Source organism: Myxine glutinosa, chromosome 9 (assembly GCF_964187855.1).
Source record: "Myxine glutinosa chromosome 9, kmMyxGlut1.1, whole genome shotgun sequence".
Taxonomy (NCBI): Eukaryota; Metazoa; Chordata; class Myxini; order Myxiniformes; family Myxinidae; genus Myxine; species Myxine glutinosa.
The window spans coordinates 120,827,992-120,844,231 of record NC_136269.1 but is presented as its reverse complement, the minus strand read 5'-3'; the positions used below and the strand labels follow the sequence as shown (position 1 = coordinate 120,844,231).

The following is a 16,240-nucleotide window of genomic DNA, read 5'->3' as shown; positions in this document are numbered from 1 at the left end:
CTGGAGATGGAAATAGGTTTATATAGTCAGGTCAGTCTTTTGGGACTGCCACTGGCAACATGTAACCCAGAGCTACCTATCGCATGGTTGGGTTATCGTCATATATATATATATATATATATATATATATATATATATATATATATATATATATCTATATCTATATATATATATCTCCAGGTGTTCCCAATAGTTGAATCTGCGTTGCATTAATCAAATGATAGGTCCAATCCATTCTGGCCATCTTGCCAACCTCTCTCTCCCAATTCTACTACATGTCTCCGCTTGCCAGCAGCGTTCGCTGCGTTGCGCTGAAGACAAACGCCATTAACCACGCGGTCAAGCTCGAGGAAGAAGGGGGCGGAGCGCCGGGAACGAGGCGTGGCCCTGTCAACTCGCCGTCAAGGGCGGAGCCGGTGAGCCCTCGCCAACCAACCAGGGCTGAGGTGAGCTCGCTGGCGGGCGTGGTTTCAAAGTGCGCGCATTGATCTCAAAGCGCATTATATAAGCGCAAGCGCCAAGCCCTTTTACGGACTGCGCTGATCGTAAGGGACTGCGCCACAAACTCCTTGCTGAACGGGCTGCGCGGAGGTCTGGCCAGCGAGACATTCTGATAAGAAGTGCGCCACGGACTGCGCAGGGACAATCGATTGTAAAGGACTCGTTGGGAAAGGCGCTTTATGAACTTATTGATCGGGAGGCGCGCTTGTTTCAAAGGACTGCGCGGAGACACTGATTGCACGAACTGCCTGTGATACGAGCCATTTATCGGGAGAGAGAGAGAGAGCTGGCACGAGCTACGTATTACGTACGCCGCATCCCAGTCCCCCCAATATATGTAACCCCGAGATACGTAAGGTCCGCTCGCGTCCGACGATACGCGCGAAGCTGCCTGCCGGGTTTCGCCCGCGGAACCGGAGCCTGGACTGGAGTGGACCGGAGCCGGATCCCATCGCCTGGACCATCTGCCTGGACCTTCCTACCCTACCACTACAATCCCGTGTGAGTGTGTCTGTTCGTCCTGGGGTCGTAATAAGTTAAGACTGTTTAGGGAAGCCTGCCCTGTGTCCATTTGTTTCTTCTTCCTCCTGTATATTCCTTTCGTTTCCTCTTTGGGTTTTTGTACATAAAGATAAATAAACCCTTATTTGTTCTTCCTACACTCTGGTTTCCTCTTATCCGATCGCCTCCGTCCTTTCTTTCAATTGAGTACCTGTGGCACATTGGAAACCACTCAGGATCGGGTTAGTCTTTGATAATGGCTCGAGCCGCGGATTGCTAACCGCTCGGAAATTTCCATCTTATCCGTGGTTCGAGCAGGGGTTATTTCCCTGCTTTACGGTCAGGTTAGTAAGTAGGTATTTGGGACTTCATTGACCAATCACACTAGCTAATTCCGACCGGAAGGAGCGTCATAGCTTCCAGGATTGGGGGACGGCCAGCTTAAAAGACAAGGGGATTAACCCCCCCCCCCCCTTGGTAAGGGGAGTGCCGACCCCCGAATCCGCAACAATATATATATATATATATATATATATATATATATATATATATATATTTAAAGCAGTAAAGTATGTTTGTTTGTTTGTCCTCTTATAACTCGAGAACTACTCATCGCAGAGAAGAACCAAAGGCATATTCGGAATCAGTACATCTCAGAGCAACTACAGCACACCTTAAATTTTTTTTAAACTTCGGGTTTTAAAATTAGCGTATTAGCGCAGAAGCGCTAGCAGAAGAGGGAGGGAATCGAAGGGAGGGAGCGCAGCACTCCCTCTAGCGCTTCGCAGCGCCAGCGCTTCTGTTAGCGTAATGGTGCACAGGCGGTTCTCACTCTTGCGCATGCGCAAATGCGCTGTTCCGATGCTTCATGTTCCTGCAAAGACTTTGGCGCATGCGCAAATGACGACACATGGGCCACTGTATGTCCGTTTAATACGTACGCGCTTTGATGGGCGGGGCATATGGCGTTCATGAAATGGTCGAATGCGGAAGTGCTTGAAGCCGTTGCGAGCGACTCGTACGATCTCTTGTCATGGTCCACAAGATTATCACAGAGAGGTGCAGCTTCCAGCATTACGAGCTATGATCGAGACCTAACTTTTGAGACCAGTCCCAGCCTTCTAGGCCCCGTGGTTGGTTCAGACGACCCCGACAAAGGACGTGTTGGATTTTATCGCGAGCCGATTCGAGTGCCGGCGAACAAAACCAGTCATATCTATCTATAATTCCACTAATCTCTGTGTGTATGTTTGTTTGTACGTTTGTTTGTTTGTTTGTATGTCTGTGACCGCTGTTTCTCGACAACTACCGGTCCGATATACTTGAAACTTGCCAGGTATATTGCTGGGGACCCGAGGATGTGCCTTTTCAAGGTTTCATATTAATCGGACAATTACTTACCGAGCTATGTCCAAAAAACGATTCAACCAATCAGAGAGCAGCGAGCTATCGCGTGTGCCGAACGTGGCGGACACACTCTGCCTCGGATGGCACATTTGAGAGCGTATTCATTTATTTCACGTTTGCAAACTATGTTGCCGTTAAACTATGTTTTATAACTAATAAAAACTAATTTGCGATTCATCGTAACTGCGATATACGACCTTCCGGACAGTGAGGACTGCACTTCCGGCATCCAATCACAGAACGCGTTATTGCGTAGGCGTGGCCGATGTGAGAGCGAGCTGATGCTGAGCCCAGCGCGTGCGCCATTACGATACGTAATTCGATTTCTTCCGGAGAAAATAATAATTTCTCGATTTCTTATGCGCATTATTTCTCCCAATTCAGTCAGAGCGAAGGGCGGAAGCGAAGAGTGTTGTTTTTTTTGTTTACGGGCGTACGGGCGGGGTAGAGCGTACGGGTAGCGTATTTTTTTTTTTTTGGCACATTTGAGAGCGTATTCATTTATTTCACGTTGGCAAACTATGTTGCCGCTATGTTGGCGTTAAACTATGTTTTAAAACTAATTAAAACTAATTTGCGATTCTTTCGCTTTCCTGCGCATTTGTGCACGCTATGGCGATTTCTTTACCAAACTCCGCTAGCCGTTAGCTTTGGACCAAACCATTTCATGTAAATAGAGGGGGGGGATTGTCACCGTACTCGCAAGCCGTTAGCTTTGGACCAAACCATTGCATGTAAATAGAGGGGGGGGGGGGGGGGGATATACTTTTAGATATATATATAGTACGGGCATGCCCTAGTCTTTTTAACGCGTGGTTCGATTTTTACAAAATAAACTTTTTCTTGAAGGGCTGAACCGTGCGCTCACAACGATACCGAGTTTGACCCTGGGAGAGCCGTTTTGCACCGGCAAAGGCGCCTTGTTTTCCGTGATGACCATGTCGTGCTGCATCGATTACCATAAATTATAATATATTACCGGCGTCGCGTTCCGTGACGTCACGGCTCACTTAATTGCAATTATCTCTGGGATTCCTTGTCCGAATCGTACCAACTTCTATATCTATATATATAAAGCAGTAAAGTATGTTTGTTTGTTTGTTTGTCCTCTTATAACTCGAGAACTACTCATCGCAGAGCAAAACCAAAGGCATATTCGGAATCAGTACGTCTCAGAGCAACTACAGCACACCTTAAAATTTAAAAAAAATTCGCGTTTTAAAATTATGACGTCATCAGCGTATTTCGGAACGTTAATTTTTCAACTTCATATTCGCAATCAGTACGTCGCAGAGAAACTTCGTAACGTTAATTTTTCAACTTCATCCGATTGACATGGGACCAACGGCATGTGACAGAGAGTGAAACATTTATTTGACGACAATGACTTCCGACTTCCGGGTTCGGAATGCGGGACCAATGCCATTTGACAGGGAATAAAAAACAAATGCGACATTCAATTGACGACAATGACTTCTGACTTGACTCCCCCCTCCCCCCCACCCTCCCCCCTCCCATCCCCCTCCCCATCCCCCCCTCTTCTCTCCTCTCCCCCTCCCCCTCTTCTCCCCTCTCCCCCTCCCCCTCTTCTCCCCTCCCCCCCATTCCCCTCCCCTCCCCTCCCCCCTCCCCTCCCCCCTCCCCTCCCCTCCCCCGCCCAGCAATGCCGGGTACTTCTGCTAGTATATATATAAAGCAGTAAAGTATGTTTGTTTGTCCTCTTATAACTCGAGAACTACTCATCGCAGAGAAAAACCAAAGGCATATTCGGAATCAGTACGTCTCAGAGCAACTACAGCACACCTTAAATTTTAAAAAACTTCGGGTTTTAAAATTAGCGTATTAGCGCAGAAACGCTAGCAGAAGAGGGAGGGAATCGAAGGGAGGGAGCGCAGCACTCCCTCTAGCGCTTCGCAGCGCCAGCGCTTCTGTTAGCGTAATTAGCATATTTCGGAACGTTAATTTTTCAACTTCATTATTCGGAATCAGTACGTCCCAGAGAAACTTCGTAATGTTAATTTTTCAACTTCATCCGATTGACATGGGACCAACGGCATGCGACAGAGAGTGAAACATACATGCTACATTTATTTGACGACAATGAGTTCCGACTTCCGGGTTCGTGCCGCCAACCCTGTTAGGCGCCTCTTGCGGCACACAGGGAATTACCAGTGAACTGGTACTCAATTTGCCGACCTCGGTAGGATGACAGGCTGAGTCAACCCCCCTGGTGTTAAGGGGGAGGAGGAGGGGAGGGGGAAGAGGAGGGGAGGGGAATGGGGGGGAGAGGGGGGGGGGGAGGGGAAGGGGGGGGGGGGGGAGGGGGAGGGGGGAGGGGGAAGGGGGGAGGGGGGAGGGGGGGAGGGGGGAGGGGAATGGGGAGGGGGGAGGGGAATGGGGAGTGGGGAGGGGCCCTTCTTCCCCCGGGCACCCCCACACCCTCCCCTCCCCCTTCCCCTCCCCCCCCTCCCCCCTGTTCCCCTCCCCTCCTCCTCCCCCCCCCCTTCCCCCCGTTCCCCTCCCCTCCTCTTCCCCCTCCTCCTCCCCCTCCTCCTCCCCCGCCCGACAATGCCGGGTACTTCTGCTAGTATATATATATATATATATATATATATATATATATATATATATATTTCAAAACAACTGGTCATAAGTGTGCCTCACTGACCGGGTCCTCAGTCGAGGTCATCAGCATCATCCCGTTTCAGCCCTTCAACCTCGATACGGTCAGCTAAGGTGGGCCAGCAGAGGCATATATGCCTCCACATGCAGCAGCTACACCTGGATGCGTACATACCCCACCCCCAGCCAGTGAGAACACAGACTACAACAACAAAACTGCCTCCACTCCCAGAATCCACAGCCCCTCATCCACTCACTTGCATGCCAAAAAAAACAAAAACCGGCCACCTACCCTTACAACATGCACCACTCAAACAAAAACACATTCATGCAAAACCACAGCCACTCCTGCAAAAAAACACAAACACACAAACACACACACACACACACACACACACACACACACACACACACACACACACACACACACACACACACACACCTCCATTTTGCTTCCTCGCTCCCCTATGGGCTGAAATGAACCACCACCCACAACCTCAACCTACACCGTTCGACGTGCCTCCATAAACTTCCTCCATATCCAAAGTGAGCCTTTCAAGGCAACCTTGGCCCCTCTGTCCAACATCCTCCTTCTTTCTGTCCCACACACTCTAAACCGAGCAAGAAAGGCAGAAAAGGAATTGTCACTATACCCCCTACACCCCACCTCAAATGGCTGACAAGAAACTCGCCAACCCTTCTGCCGACACTCTGCCTCCAGCTCACTGTACTTTCATCTCGTCCTCTCATGCTCCTCCTCCATGTTCTCTTCCCAAGGTACAGACAATTCCCCTAGGATGACCTGTCTTGTTGCACCTGACCAGATGACAATGTTGGGCCGCAACCTTGTCCCACAGATCTCCTCTGGGAATACCAATTGTGGCTTTAGGTCTGCCACCACCTGCCAATCACAAGCATCTGACAGTCCTCTTGCTTTCCACCTCCTCCTTTTTGCACCTCTGACCACTTGGCCCTCTTTGACAAATAACACCTCTCCCCCAGCCCTCTACACCCCACCTCAAATCCTTCTCCACTCTTCTCTTCTCTTCTCTTTCTCTATCTCAGCACCTCTTGTTGCACCATCTGCACTACCACCACTAACACCTGATCATGCCGCCACTTGTATCTTCCTGCTGCCAATGCTACTGAGCATGTACTCAGTGCATGCTGCACCGTTCCCAAACCTCCACACAAGGAACATCTCTCCTCCTGGAACAACCCCTACAATCTCAAGTTTACTGGTGACGGAACCACATCATACGTTGCCCGTAACAGGAAAGTCCCTTAAGATCAAGCTTGCTGTGCCTGTCCGACTGCTTTCACGTATCTCCCCTCCTCTTCCTTTCTTCTCACCTCCCTCTCAACCATCTTCCTCCTCTCTTTCACACATGCCTTTCCCCATCGCTCATGCTTCATCCACCCCAAGCCATGCTTCCCGTGCTGTACCATCCCCACGACCTCCTCCTGTTGCAACTGCTCCTCCATCTCGTCCACCTCTGCTCTTGCATTCCACTTCCGACTTCCCTTCTTCTCTGGGAGAGCATTATTCACCACTGAATCACTCGAATCCCGCAACATCATGAACTCCTGCACCCTCACCACCTTAAACTCCTCGGTTAATGATGTCAAGGGAAACTGGAGTTTTCCACCCTGACCATAAAAGGCAATGTTCGTCAAACGGTGTGGTACTACCAACCACCTCCTCACGAACCCGCTCACCAAAACCTCCATCCTCTCTACATGCCCAATCGCAATATCATACATCATCAATGGCCACAATACTCGTGGCATCAATCCAAACTTCAAACACCATACCTTCAACTTACCTGGCAAACCACATTCATCAATCCTCTTCAAACCTCTCAAAAGCTTGTTCCTCACCTCCTCTACCCTTCCCACATCATTCAACTCCACTGTATACCACCTTCCCAAACTCTTCACAGGGCCCTCCACCAATGATGGAACCACCTCCCCTCCCAGCTCAAACCTGTGCATGTTATCCACCACTCCTCATCTCACTACCACACTCCTCGACTTTCTTGCTTTGAATCCCATTCTTGCCCACCGCAACAACCTTTCCAGTCGTCCCAGTACCTCTACTGCTGCATCAGCGGACTGTTGGACAACTGTCAGGTCATCCATGAAAGCAAACATTGCTGGCAAACTCTGACCAGGTGCTAGCTCCACTGCTTTCCCATGTCCACTCACCGCACGTATCAACAACTCCATAACCAGCACAAACAAAATAATTATATATATATATATATATATGTACAGTATATACAGTACCGAAAGAAAGTCTACACCCCTTTTCAAAATATTCACCTTTTGTTGCCTTATGGCCTGGAATGAAAATGCATTAAAGCAGACTTTTCTCCACCTTTATTTACACATCGTAACCCACAACTTCCAAGCGAAAAAAATTTCTACAAATGTAAAAAGAAATTGACAAAAAACATAAAAGTACAATATCTTGGTTGGATAAGTGTCCACCCCCCTGAGTTAATACTTGGCGGAAGCACCTTTAACAGCAATTGCAGCTGTGAATCTGTTGGGATAGGTCTCTACCAACTTTGCACACCTTGATTGGGCAATATTTGCCCATTCTTCTGTACAAAACTCTTCAAGCTCAGTCAAGTTGCATGGGGGCATTGTGATGGACAGCAATCTTCACGTTATGGCACAGATTTCCAATTGCATTTAGGTCGGGGCTCTGACTGGTCCACTCGAGGACATTTATCTTTTTTTTCCTTAGCCCCTCCAGTGTAGCTTTGGCTGTGTGCATCGGGTCGTTGTCATGCTGAAAGGTGAACTTCCGTCCCAATTTCAGCTTCCTTGCAGGGGGCAGCAGGTTTTCCTCTCGGATTTTTCTGTATTTTGCTCCATCCATTTTCCCTTCTATCCTGATAAGTACCCCAGTCCCTGCTGATGAGAAACATCCTCATAACATGATGCTGCCACCGCCATGCTTCACAGTAGGGATGGTGTTCTTTGGGTGATGTGCTGTGTTGGATTTGCGCCAAATGTAACGTTTTGCATTTAGGTCAAAAAGTTCCATCTCGGTTTCGTCAGACCACACAACATTTTGCCACATGGCTTCAGAATCTCCGGAGTTTTTTTTTTTTTGCATTCCATACCCTCAAACAGGACTCAAGGTGGGCTTTTTTTTTTTAGAAATGGCACCATACAGGCCAGACATGTGGAGTGCTTGTGATATTGTTGTCATATGCACCCAGTGACCAGTCTTTGTCATAAAGGCCTGTAGCTCTTTCAAAGTTGCCATTGGCTTCTTGGTGGCCTCTGTGATCAGTCTCCTCCTTGCTTGGTCATCCAGTTTGGAGGGATGGCCCGATTCTAGGCAGGGTGTTGGTGGTACCATAATGCCTTCCATTTCTAAATGATTGTCTTGACTGTGCTCCAAGGGATATTCAAGGCCTTTGAAATATTTTTATACCCATCCCCTGATCTGTGCCTTTCTAAAATTCTCTCCCGGAAGTCTTTTGAAAGCTCCCTGGTGCTCATTGTTGAGTCTTTGCTGTGAAATGCACTACCCAGCAGGGGAAACCTGCAGGAACCACTGATTTTATTATTAAATAATCAGAATCACTACAATTTAACACAGGTGTCCAATTAACTTTGTTTGTGATTTTGAAGGTGATTGGTTACACCTGAGCTAATTTGCAATTGCTATTATAAGGGTGGTGGACACCTATCCAACCAAGGTAGTCTAGTTTTGTATTTTTTATTAATTTTCTGAAATTTGTAGAATTTGTTTTTCACTTGGAAGTTGTGAGTTACTATGTGTAAATAAAGGTGGAAAAAGTCTGATTTAATGCAATTTAATTCCAGGCTATAAGGTAACAAAAGGTGAAAATTTTGAAAGGGGCTTACTCTAGGTACTGTACACACACACACACACACACACACACACACACACACACACACACACACACACACACACACTGAGCCAAAGAAGTGTACTGACCCTATGACATGACGCTGACGTCATGTGCATAAATTATACAAATACATCACCTCCAAACTAGGAGGCATCCATATGGTACCACAGTCTTTGCAGACTGAGATTAAAGCTCAATGGTCACAAATAGACAAAGGCAGAGATGTCGATTTAGATTTCACCCTTATTACGGGCTCATCAGGACAACATACTACTGATCGTTTATTTGTGACCAAACAATTTTAATATCAATTTAATATTCCTGACTGGTGTTGGCTTAGAGGTTAGGGTGCCGGCTTTAGGATACCTAGGATCCTGGGTTCGAATCCCAGTCGATCGCCGAATTAACGCCAGGGGGGTTGACTCAGCCTGTTCATTCCTTCCGAGGTCGGCTAATTGAGTATCAGTTCACTGGTAATTCCCTGTTTGTCGTAAAAGGCGACAAACAGGGTTGGCGGCAGGAAGGGCATCCGGCCGTAAAACATTGCTTCAAAAAGGGGACCAAAAAACAACAACAACCACGGTGCCCGAAAAAGGCCAACCCCCGCTTTGCGGGGGGAAATGGCCTCTAAAGGTGTTTTTTTTTTGTTTTGTTTTTTATTCCTGACGTGTTGGCTTAGCGGTTATGGTGCCGGCTTTGGATCCTAGGATCCCGGGTTCGAATCCCGGTCGATCGCTGAATTAACGCCAGGGGGGTTGACTCAGCCTGTCATCCTTCCGAGGTCGGCAAATTGAGTACCAGCTTGCTGGGATGAATGATCACAGTGTGTACCCCGATTTAGAATAGGTACACCGTATCCCTGCGCATCGTAAGAGGCGACTAAGGATTGGCGTCAGGAAGGGCATCCGGCCATAAAAACATTGCCTCAAAACAGGGAACCATGATTGTCATGGGGCCCGCAAGGCTAACCCCCGCTCTAGCAGGGAAAATGGCCTTAAAACGATCATTCATTCATTCATATTCCTGACTGCAAACCTCCTTACTGGTGATGAGCAGGGCAGTGACAATGTGTTCGCGTGGCAGGCGACACTTGTTGCTAACAGGTCGTGCAGCAATTGCTGGGGTGAGACTCAATCTGTGCCTTTCTTCCCAGTCAAGTTAGAGGGTTCAATCTGTGTGTGTGTGTGTATGTATATATATATATATATATCCCCTGGACCCTGGAGCAGGCTCAAAAGTTCAAATGCCAAAAAATGCAATTATAGGCACGTTTATAAACATTTTGATGAAACTTTATGTATGCAATCAATATTGGGGGATGCATGAAATATATAACGATTTTTAGGATTTGACCCAAGGTTCATTTGTGGAGACTTGGCGTCACAAGAATCAAAATAGAAAAAAATATTTTAAACTCAAAATTTGATATTGAGTCATTCCTGGTCGAACTTTTTGCCATCTTTCAAATTTGCTTTAGGTTGGAAGCATGAGGATTTGTGCGCCATTGACTTCTCTCTGGTTTTAATTGGTCATTGTTCAAGCACTGGTAATTCCCTGCTTGTCGTTAAAGGCGGCAAAAAGGGTTGGCGTCAGGAAGGGCATCCGGCCGTAAAACATTGCTTCAAAAAGGGGACCGAAAAACAACAACAACCACAGTTCCCGAAAAAGGCCAACCCCCGCTTGCGGGGAAAAATGGCCTCTAAAGGTGGTTTATTTATTTATTTTATTGTTCAAGCAGCCACTTTTTTCAGAAAATGCCAAGACTCATGTACCCTGGCCGCCCAGCCTGAGTGCAGCACATTACGAGCATCTCACCTGACAGGTAGATTGGGTTGCTGATTCCCAGCTCAGTTGAAGTTATCACAGGTGCAGCTGAGTTTCTCTGGCATTTTCCTTTAGGAACCATACCATTGTCCACTGCCAGATCCCTCACCAGGGATGTGGCAGGAGGATTGGCAGGATCTGAGTCCATGCTTGAAATGAAGAAGAATAAGGCCTAACGATGGGCTCTGAAATGTACTGCAGTGGACACAATGAATAACACATTATATTGAAAAAAAAACCTTGTGTGTGCAATGGATATTATTAATTATTAATTATTATTATATTTACAGGTAGTGAACAAAAAAAATGGAAACATCTGGGTTAATGGGGGACATCAAGCAACAGCTTCCACACAGGCATTATCGAAGCAAATAACATCCCAGCATGCTTAGGGTCATGTAAAAACATGCTGCACAGGCCTGATTGTCTACAATTATGGCTAGCATGGCTACAGGAGGAGAAACACCCCAATGTCCCCAGCCACAGATCACGTGTTGTCACCCAAGGGTTTGATGAGCATTGATGGTATCCATATGTCATGGCCTTCTCAGTCACCAGATCTGAACCCAATGGAGCATTTATGGGATATTCTGAAATGGTGCCTGAGACCGTGTTTTCCACTTCCATCAAACAGGTGTGAGTTTGATCGACTTTCTTATGGAAGAATGGTGCCGCATCCCTCCTGCAGAATTCCAGACGCTGGTGGACTCTGTGCCACGACATATAAAGGCCGCACGTAGTGGCCCCGCACCCTATTAAGAAGTGATTTTACATTGATATTTCCATTTTTTGTCCACTACCTCTATATTATAAAATAAAGGGACATAAACTCAAGTGAAGAAGTGGAGGATGTAAGTGAGTCAAAACAGTTGAAGAAAACCATAAAAATGATAGAAATTACTGTACAATGCAAAAATTTGTTTTTCATCCAAATGCGATAACTTGGATTTTTGGCAAATAAGTGAAAATCATTATAAATGAACAATTACAAAAATTAAAATTCAACAATAGTTTAGGAGTAATGTTCCTAAACTCTTGTGTGAGAGACAAGGATCTGTTTTGAGCCACTGAGTGGTCTCTACACAATCTAAGCAGATACAAGTGCTTGGATGGTTCTGGAATGAAACCAAAAAGCAATAAAGTTAATGAGATAAGGATGTAGAGCTCGTAAACAACTGAAATATTTCTTAGTGCCGCACCCACTCTCCCACAGGTATGCTCACTATAATTCATGGACCGATGTGTTGTGTGTGCTTGTTTGTTATGCTACTCCTTCTACAGTTCTGGGCAGATTACAATGAGACTTGCTACATTGGATCAGCATGACCCTAGTTAGTGTTTAGGGGCGTTTTTATCTTTGCCGGTAGTCTTGGAGATAATGGGGAGGACGCAAATTCTCGATGTAAATGTATATTGTGTTGCGCCGCCCCCAGGTGGGAGAGTAGCGCCATGGACATGGACTTAGTCCAAAACGGGGGCTTATGGATTGGGTGTCGTCCGTCCGCAACCATATCTCGGAGATGTATGCACCGATTTTGTTCATACTTGGCCAAAAGACAACACATGCTAGTATACATATACACATCATTTTGTTTCACGAGGTGATGAAAGATGGCCGACTGGTGGCCATTTTAGTTGTAAAGAAACCGATGTTGAACACCTCCTCAACCATTTCTCAGACATGCATTTACCGATGTTGTTCAAACTTGGCACACAGATAATGAACGATGGCTTACATACGCACGTCCGTCATATTTGTTTCGAGATCAGATCCAAGATGGCCGACTGGCGGCCATTTTGTTACTTAAACGTGTCCCCACCCATTTCTCAACATGCATGGATCGATTTTGTTAAAACTTGGCACAAAGATAATACATGAGGGTATACATGTGCAGAAGATTTTGTTTTGAAATTTTACCAAAGATGGCCGACTATCAGCCTTTAACTCCTTACAGCAAAATTACTAAAACCACGGGTCCATGACATTTTATGTCCTTTTCTATGTCCTTTATGATTTTTTTTTTGCAGCAGCGAGCTATCAGGTGCCTTTACACCGCCCAAATAACGGTACGTGTCAGAAGAACGTGTTGCATGCTTGGAGCAAGATCTCCCGCCGTAGTACTCTGCTAGATTTAAATTGAGAGCATCTTTTCTCTATAGCAACTGCAATATTAAGTAAGGGCTGTCCTATTTATGACAAACAGGAGAAAAGAACAGGTGAGCGTATGGATAGGTGTGTGGTGAGTGATTGCACAGCGCGCGTTCCCAGTAGTGAGTGTAAAGTCTAGTATGATGCGGAAAACTTTAATATATCGATATCCATGGCGAAGCCGAATCGATGCTATGAGAAGGTACCCACCATGGCTTAATCGCAGCAAAAAAAAATAAAAATAGTATTTGCATTAATTATATAAATCGAGTTCGCTCGTCGCTACCTTGATACTAATTGATTGTGGCAGGTATAGTGAAACAATCCCATGAGGTTTGTACGTTTTACCAAAAATGAAAACAACCTTTAGCATTGGCATGGTTTAGCCTTCCCATCTGATCCGATGGCTGATCATGATGGGGGAACCTATTCGGTTCAAATCCCATATACCATCTGCGAATTTGCCCATTATATCTTACCAATGTCTTTTATAATGCAGGAAAAAGCATACTAATGTCTTCATTCATCCTGGAGTCTTAGCTGGCACGTACAGGTGTACAAGACAAGGAGAGAGAGAGAGCGCGAGATGAAGTTTTCAGACGTTTCGCTACGCTGCGACTGGTGTTGCCAGGAAGCCACTCCCTTTGGGTCGAGGTGCTGTCCTTGTACCTGGAAAATAAACAAACATGTTATGATGATGGTGTTGATAATAACAACCATACATGTTATACTTAAAGCGAGTAGTACTTTATGTATGGTTTAAAAATGGAGTATTGAGAGCAGAATGTCTGGATGATACTCACCTGCTCCTCGGGCTGTTGATCCCAGGTCCCATACGAAGTGCCCTCCTGTGCTCACCGTGTGCAAAACCGTGCCGTGTGCAGAAAGAGCGGGTTCTGCACACGGCACGGAATGAGAGCGGTATCGCGGTCGATCCCCCAACACAAGGGACGAGTCAAGCAGGTGAACAAATGTCACGTGAGCCTCAACTGCTTTATCTATATATACAGTCACGTGAAAAAGTAAGTACACCCCATGGAAGGTTTTGACTTTTTCAACATATTTCAACATACAGATATTTGATCTTCATTTCAACAATATTGATAGATAAAGGTGATATAATACAACAAATATCATGAAACATTTACATTTTGAAGTCCATTGTATAATTTAAATAAACATAAATGCAAATTTCGCATGTGGAAAAAGTAAGTACACCCCTACATTTATCACGACTTCAAATACCTAAAATTAGAATCAGGTGCACCAGCTCAGGTGCAAATGATTAGAACATTGTTAGAGATGATCTTGGAGGAACCTGTCTTATTTAAACCTCAGACATTTCGTTTGGTTTGCTCTTTGTTGTTGAAGTGTGCGGCGTCACCATGCCTAGATCAAAATAGCTCTCCGAGGCCTTCAGAAAGAAGGTTATAGATGCCTACGAGTCTGGGAAGGGATTTAAAAAGATCGCCAAACAATTTGAAATCAATCATTCGACTGTCCGGAAGATCATCTACAAGTGGAGAAGATTCCAAACAACTGCCAACTTGTTCAGGCCAGGCCACCCCAGCAAGTCCAGCCCGAGAGCAGACCGCAAGATGCTGAAAGAAGTCTCTAAGAACCCCAGAATGTCATCACGGGACCGACAGGTATCTCTTGCCACTGTTGATGTCAAAGTGCACGAGTCTACCATTAGAAAGAGGCTGCACAAATTTGATCTATATGGGAGGTGTGCCAGGAGAAAACCTTTGCTGTCCAGAAAGAACATCAGGGCAAGACTAAAGTTTGCCAATGAACACCTAGGCAAAGACCAGCACTTCTGGAACAATGTGCTCTGGACAGATGAGTCAAAGGTAGAGCTATTTGGCCACAGTCCCAGAAGACATGGTTGGCGAAAACCAAAGAAAGCATATGACCACAAGAACCTGATACCAACTGTGAAGCATGGTGGTGGAAATATTATGGTTTGGGGCAGCTTTGCTGCATCAGGGCCTGGGCAGCTCACCATCATAGAATCCACTATGAATTCTTCATTGTACCAGAGGGTGCTTGAGGATAATGTGGGGCCATCTGTCGGAAAGCTGAAGCTCAACCGAAGGTGGACCTTGCAACACGACAATGACCCTAAACATACCAGTAAATCCACCAAGGAATGGCTGAAAAGAAAGAAATGGAGGGTTCTGGAATGGCCAAGTCAAAGCCCGGATCTAAATCCCATCGAGATGTTGTGGGGGGATTTGAAACGAGCTGGGCATGCACGAAATCCCTCAAACATCACACAGCTGAAAGAATTCTGCATGGAGGAGTGGGCAAAAATTTCTCCCAGTCGATGTCAGAGACTGGTAGACTCGGGCGGTTCATACTCAGGTGCCAAAATGAATCTGAAGGAAATCCTAACATGAGGGGTGTCTGTATTATGTGTTTTTTTTATGGGGAATTCAAATATGAGTTTATTTTTTGGATAGGATAAATCTAACCTACATCAATTTGTATTTCTAAATTGCCAATTTTACCCTTTCGAACCCCTTTATAAGATATTAAATGATATAAGGGAAATCATTCATATTGACACAGCCAAATCAAATGTACATATTTATTAACAGGTGAACTGCATGTATATCACTGGTTACAATTACAAAGATCAATCTCCTTACTTCTTGAACTTTACCAGGTTGCACAAGTCCTGCTTTGACTCATTCTTGGACATCAGCCTCCTGCTGGTCTCCTGAGCCCTGATGCCTCCATCCCTCTTTTCCTGTGAGAAGTACTTAGCAGAAGCCTCAGTCACCATTTTAACAACCCTCTCAATGCTTTGTGTGTGGCAAGGCCAGTTGAGCACCTCCATGGGGGTGTTGATGAAGTTCTTCACCTCCGAGGTGCTTAGGGAGCAGGTGAGAGGTGGCTCTGACACACCTTCTGACCAGCTGATCAAGTTACCAATGCTGGAAGCATCACAGTTGATGTCAGGTGTCTTTCTGGTCCTGACAGAGGAGTCCCCCAGCTGAGTGTCTGGGTCCCCCTCTCCCCTGATGGCCAGGATTCTCTCCACCCCCTCAGTCCTCTCCTTCTGATCCTCAGAGCACAGCAGTGTTTGGAGGATGGCTTCACTGTGGGCATACCAAGCAGATCTTCTCACAGTCGGCATCACAAGGTCCAGCACCTCCTTCCTCTGGGACTTGAGGCAGTCCAGCTGAAACAAGATGTGCCTCGGCCCTTCGATCCAGGAGTGCTTGACTTTCACGTTGAACCAACATGGATAATACACTCCAATGATGAATTCCACAATGAATTGCAGATTCTTCCGGTTCTTTCCTTTCAGTCCATGCTTTGACACCCA

The 16,240-nt window shown here is 46.1% G+C and overlaps 1 protein-coding gene and 1 long non-coding RNA gene across 4 annotated transcripts in view; one reads left to right on the top strand and one right to left on the bottom strand.

Annotated features, from left to right (window-relative positions):
• The window catches only part of LOC137435006 (putative proton-coupled zinc antiporter SLC30A4), a 49,267-nt gene extending 35,382 nt beyond the window's left edge, over positions 1–13,885 (bottom strand). For 2 of the 3 annotated variants that reach the window (XM_068128326.2, XM_078784843.1), the window contains exons 1-3: positions 13,707–13,885; positions 13,455–13,572; positions 10,746–10,949 (exon numbers count right to left, since the gene is read on the bottom strand). In XM_068128326.2, coding sequence (XP_067984427.2) covers positions 10,746–10,902 — 157 coding nt within the window. In that variant the 5' untranslated portion in view covers positions 10,903–10,949; positions 13,455–13,572; positions 13,707–13,885. Of the gene's footprint in view, positions 1–10,745; positions 10,950–13,382; positions 13,573–13,706 lie in introns of all 3 variants that reach the window. The other variant, XM_078784844.1, reaches the window with a different exon arrangement.
• The window catches only part of LOC137435009 (uncharacterized), a 183,898-nt gene that overhangs the window by 84,665 nt on the left and 82,993 nt on the right, over positions 1–16,240 (top strand). The window lies entirely within an intron of this gene.